This window comes from Eretmochelys imbricata, chromosome 1, assembly GCF_965152235.1.
Source record: "Eretmochelys imbricata isolate rEreImb1 chromosome 1, rEreImb1.hap1, whole genome shotgun sequence".
NCBI classification, from domain to species: domain Eukaryota; kingdom Metazoa; phylum Chordata; order Testudines; family Cheloniidae; genus Eretmochelys; species Eretmochelys imbricata.
The window spans coordinates 213,696,417-213,702,416 of record NC_135572.1 but is presented as its reverse complement, the minus strand read 5'-3'; the positions used below and the strand labels follow the sequence as shown (position 1 = coordinate 213,702,416).

General features: G+C 45.0%; 1 protein-coding gene across 1 annotated transcript in view; it reads right to left on the bottom strand.

The window, feature by feature from the left end:
* Positions 1 to 2,944: 2,944 nt before the first annotated feature.
* Positions 2,945 to 6,000, bottom strand: part of LOC144266908 (scavenger receptor cysteine-rich domain-containing protein SCART1-like) — an 84,649-nt gene continuing 81,593 nt past the window's right edge. The window contains 1 exon segment of the mRNA XM_077820517.1: positions 2,945 to 3,069. Within this exon segment, the coding sequence (XP_077676643.1) occupies positions 2,945 to 3,069 (125 nt within the window).

Below are 6,000 nucleotides of genomic sequence, written 5' to 3'. Positions count from 1 at the left end.
CCCGTTGAAATCAATGAAAGTTAGGAGCCTAAATACATCTGAAAATCTGGGCTTTAATGATTTGGGCCTGGGACACCTCAGGGATTCCCTCATATTCCATGACTGCATTCATCACCTTTGTCCCTCAGGCACAATGGAGCTGTCTCAGGCCAGGGGAAAGCTCATATGTGCAACAGACAGTTTTTGTAGGTGGGGTGCATCGGCGGGCTGATCAAAGACTTTAGAACAAACTCCCACAGGATCTACAAAAATCACCTGAACCTCTTTCTGTTCCACTTGCCAGGGGGCTACTTCAATCTGCCTTCACTAACAGAAGCTTGTAGCACATCATAAAACAAAACCACCAATAACTGCCTGTAACCCTCCATAAAAATCTGTATGTGCTTTTTCTCTTAGGGGAGGAGGGAGAATGAACCACACATGATGACAGAAAATAATGTCACTTTACTAAGGCCCTTTTCTGACATTTTGGGGTTTCACCCAGACCAGTAAGGGGTTGCGTCACCGCCTGTCCTGTAACCCTGGATGTCTCTCTCCTGTGTAGCTTTGGCTCAGGGCCCTGACATAAGTAGCCTGATCACACCCTGGCTTCCACCACCCTGTTTACTCCTTGAAGGGTGACACCAACCTCACCCTTTCAGTCCACAGACTCCTGAAAATCATCTCCCCTGCAGTGCCCAGTCCCTCTCACTGTACCCTCACATAAGTTATTGCATTCCCTGCCCCCAAAGAGACAGAGTACACACAGCAGCCCGATAGTTTGGCTGAAAACCCACACTTCAGCTTAATGCATAACTCTGAGATGTTACTGTAATCAAACAAAAAAAAATGTTTATTAATGAGGGCATAGGCTGGAGTGATTACAAGTAACAGATAGGAAAGTTTACAAATAAAACAAACAAAACATACTTTCAAGTGACATTTAATTCTAGCAAGTTACAATCGTTGCCTGATCAGTTTCCTAACTCACATCGAATCATCAGCATCCCTGGTCCCCCACACCACAGGACTCAACTGTCATAGGCTTGAAGGTGCTGTGACCTGTTGTCTGGGATGGATGACAAAACAACTTTTTGCCTCTGTTTATATCTTCTCAAAGTCCACTGACCCTGTTTCAAGAGGTAGGGAGGCTTTCTGGGAGTGTAGCCTCCATCCCGCATCAAGATGGTTAATTGGTCAATTCCCCCCATGATGGCTTTGTTTACCTTGCTTATAAATGTCCTTTTCATTGTCTTAGGTCACACCTTGCTTAATTTACACTGGAGACTCAGTCACGCTGCAAAAACACATTCCTTTCTTTGAGAAAGGCAGCGCTTAGGCATGGTCTGCCAAATACATTTTAGAAATATATTTCCAGCACACATCTTTATTTCTTCACACCCGTATATGCATCATGCCATTATATTAATGAGCAGCATGTTAGCAGTTTGCATAGAACATCTTACACAACACCTTTTAGATACAGATTATGAGTGAATTGGAGCAATGAGAGTGTCAGGCCCGATAAGAGTTCTGGTATAGTGTGCCCTCTGCCCATTGGCTCCCTGGGTCACAGGAGGGAGGCAGAATGAACACACATGATGAAAGACAATAATGTCACTTAATTAAGGGCCTTCTTTTTAGATTTTTATTTTGTTTGAAATTTCCAAGGAATGTCTCAGTGTTTATTTCAAAAATTAAAAAATGGTGGAAAATCAGTACAAAAAATTAACTTGACAGTTAGCTGGGGAAATATCAGGGAAATATGACTCTCTTCTCCTAAGATTTTTTTGTGCATTTGTTTTTTAAACTTTCAAGCCCCCCTGGCCCCCCAATATGTTCTGAAATGTAAACAGTTACAGTTTTTTGTTTTTAACCCATTTTATCATAAAAAGTAGTTCACTACCTTTATTTTGCTTTGACTGCTGATGACTATCTGCACTATCTGTACAGCTGGTAATATGTATGTGGTGGGTGTGGGATTGACACCAGTACATACACAACACTCAAGTTGTTCCAGTGCTTTTGACCTGGCTTCCCACTCTGGAAGGAGAGATGGTGGCTTGGTAACCTGGGTCACCCAGGTTACCAAGCTGCCATTTCTCCTGGAGCAGCGAGATGGAGTTCCAGCACATCTAAAAGTTGGGTAAAAATTGTTAAAAACGGAATAATGATTTTTGTAAAACTCAGCAAATGTTCATTAAAAATCAGTATAAACCAAAGATGAAGGTCCTTACACTTAATGCACCACTGAAAGATTCTCCAGTGCTAGAGTAATAGGCATGGTATATGAATTTTGTATAGAGGAGAAGAGAAGAGGATGGGAAGGGGGTATCTTTTTAACTGCTATCTAATTGTGTGTGTGCATTAAGGTTCCTATAAATAATGTCCATTTATCCTCCTGGATTTTAAAGGAAAGTCTGGAGTTTGGATGGCGGTTAGGGCCATCTCTGGAGTTAGGATTATTCTGTTCCTGGGTTTTTAACCATTACCACACGACTGACGGAACGTTCATTCTCCATCCAACACCCTATTGAACAACCTGCAATACCGAGAGGTGACATTTTGCAATTATTATTTTTTGGTGGTTCAGACTCCATCTCACTCCCTTATGATCCCTTGTGCACCTTGGGAGAGAAGCATCATTCCTGGAATCAACTTTTTAAAAGGATTCAATATGAAAAAGCAGAAATTCACAATGAAGAAATATGAGGAATAAAAAAGCAGGACAAGATCCAGGCAATCTGATCAATGAGAAATTACAGGGAAAAATCACAGACCCCGTCTCAGTCACACTTATATTTCTTGCAACTACATAAAACCCCAATATAAAAGGTGACTGAACTAGATCCGTGGCAGGGACTATCTCTGATGCCCCCATGCCCAGTTAGCATTTAGAAGAGAAAGAGTCTAATCATACAGCATTTACATCCTCACAGGATATTTGATTGGAACTCAATCATTCTTATATTGATGTCTTAGGGACGACAGCTTCAACATCATCATAACCCGGGTCTCCAGGAGGCGGGAATGGGCCATCTCTCTCAGTCCCTGAGGCCCCTTCACTTCTTAGGGAGTGCAGATTCCAATCTGAAAATATCAAAGGATGCACATTACAGCCAATATATCTATTCTACACCCATGGGCACTCACCTAACATGGGTGAGCAGCCTATAGTATGGGCTGTGAATTATCCCCTCTGTTCCTCTGATTGGGATCCTGACAGGTTTAATTCATTATGTCATTCTGTTCCACAAAGAAAACATCTGGGAGTAGATTCTCTCCATGCTGAGATCTGCCGGGTGCAGAAGTGTGGGGATGTCAGTGACTTGATGACACCTTCCTGATGATTCAGTAGGGACTGCTCTAACTCCTGATAGCTGGCATAGTCCCTAAGGGGACATGTGCCAGGTGAGACCTGGGGGGGAGGAGCAGGGCAGGGTCCCTACCCCAGGGGACATGCAAAGGCAAGTAACACAAAAGGGGAGGATGTCATAGAGTTCATCCTGCCCACACAATACATGTTTACATGTTATTCCCATCAAGTACAATGAAATGCACATTTCATCCCAACACACTTTCCTCTGAGGTACAAAGTGGAAGCTCAGCCCCCAGCCTCAGACTGTGAGGTGCTCTGGTACAATGCTAATGGAGCTATTTGCATATTGAAGAGCATGGTTTCAAACCTGAAGCCAGGCCACTAACTAACCCCATCTCAGGGCCCTCCTCTTCCCGTTACCATCCAGGGCACTGCCACCTTGTTTGGAGAAAAGACACTCAGGTCCTGATCCTGCAAATAGACTCATGTAACTTTGCTGATCTGGACAGTCCCACTGAAGTTGGCACTAGGGTGGGGCTTGCAGAGGCTATATCCACCCCAAAATTTGTCTTAGCATCCCCATAGCCACCCAGTAGCAGCTGCCACTCTCCAGTCAACTAGCTCTGAAGGCAGAGTGGAGAGAGTGGCAGCTTCTGGCTGGGTGCCCAGCTCCAGCAGCAGCAGAGAAGTAAGCCCAGGTGGGCTGCCGGGGTGCCCAACACCAGCCCCCAGCCCATGTCCCTGCCTGCCGAGATGAGCCATCCAGGGCAGGTGGACAGTCTGGAGCTCCCCACAGTGGCCTAGACTGACCTGCTCTGGCCCAGGCTCCTGGGCCCCGCCTCCCAAGGGCTCTGTTAGCCGGGAGCCAGGTCTCCCTGCCTGGACAGCTTTTAACGGCTGCAATCAGCCAGTGCCTGGCACTGGCTGGCTCTGGCTTCCAGCCTGCAACCTGGCCCGGGGGCAGGGCAACAGAGAGGGGTGGGACCTCATGGTGAGGAGGAGCACAGACCCCCCCCACCCCCCGCGTGCAGCGTTTTCTGTCTGGCCCACCTCAGTCCCCTCACCAGGAAGAGGCTGGTGCCACCCTTGAGTCAGTGAGAATATTCATATGATGAGAGTGACAAGTGGGCTCCAGTGTTTGCAGGATTAGGGCCTTATCTAGGAATCATCATGTATTTCAGTCCATTTAAAAGTGTTTAGCAGAAGTCAGAGTCGGATACAGCTGAGAAGATTAGTTGAACAATAGCTGTATTTTAGTGAAGTGACAGTGACCTCCAGTGGTCAATAGAGGCTGTCCCAGGTTATTTGCTCCCAATACATAGGCCCAGCAACGTTTTCTGCAATTTTTATCTCAAATGTGTCCACGCACAGAGACAAGGAGAGAAGACTCCTCACAGCCATCGTTTTGGCCAGCGTCACTTCCTTGCTGCATAACCCACATTCCCACCTGGAGATTGTTCCTGTGGGTCACGGGGAAACATGGACATTTCCAGCACTGCCATCTCCAAGTGTTTGGAAATCAGGAGTAAAACCTCACATATCATGAGATTGGCTTAAAAATCTTGAGATGAAAAAAACATTTTGGTTTCCTTTTGGTTTCTGTTTGTCTTCTGGTTCTAAGCCTTTAGGTTAAACTTGGTTCATGATTTGTGTTAGGATATAGATATTCAGGCCTGTCTGCAAAGGCCTGTACTTTAAGAATTTAGGTGTATTCTTATCACTTGGCTAGTTCTAGAGGTATAAAAGAAAGAATCAAAATCACTGTCTGCCGGTGTAAGGTCCTTCTCTTACTGTGACAGTTTGAGGCCCTGTGCTTAGGCTAAGGCCTTTGGCTAAGCAGCAGAGGCAGCTATAAGCTAGGAAGCGAACAGTCACATCCTCACATTCCAAACTAGTCACATTGAAATAAGGTGCTATGGGGCTGTTAGGAATACAATCCTGTCCTGATAGTGCCTATCACCTCCAGAAAAAGGGAAGTGCCTAGAAAATGTAAAAGGAAACTTAGTTTGATAGCATCCTGCCTGGCAAGAACTCACTTATCAATAGTTGGGATGTGAAATCCTCACTTCTGTATTGTCTTGTCATTATAGTTCCCACTTTGCTATTGTTTGTCTGTATAATCTCTGTCTGGTTCTGTGATTGTTCCTGTCTGCTGTATAATTAATTTTGCTGGGTGTAAACTAATTAAGGTGGTGGGATATAATTGGTTACATAATTATGTTACAATATGTTAGGATTGGTTAGTTAAATTTCAGGAAAATGATTGGTTAAGGTATAGCAAAGCAGAACTCAAGTTTTACTATATAGCCTGCAGTCAATCAGGAAGTGAGTGGGTGGGTGTGTGGGGAAAATGGGAACAGGGAATGTGGGTAAGGAAATTGGAGTCATGTTTTGCTAAAGGGGGAGATGGGAACAGGGAATGTGGGTAAGGAAATTGGAATCATGTTTTGCTAAAGGGGGTGATGGGAACAGGGAATGTGAGTAAGGAAATTGGAATCATGTTTTGCTAAAGGGGGTGATGGGAACAGGGAATGTGGGTAAGGAAATTGGAATCATGTTTTGCTAAAGGGGGAGATGGGAACAGGGAATGGGGGTAAGGAAATTGGAATCATGTTTGGCTAAGGGCAGGAATGGGAACAAGGACACAGGTGTAAGGCTCTGTGGTGTCAGAGCTGGGAAGGAGGACACTAAGGAAGGAAACT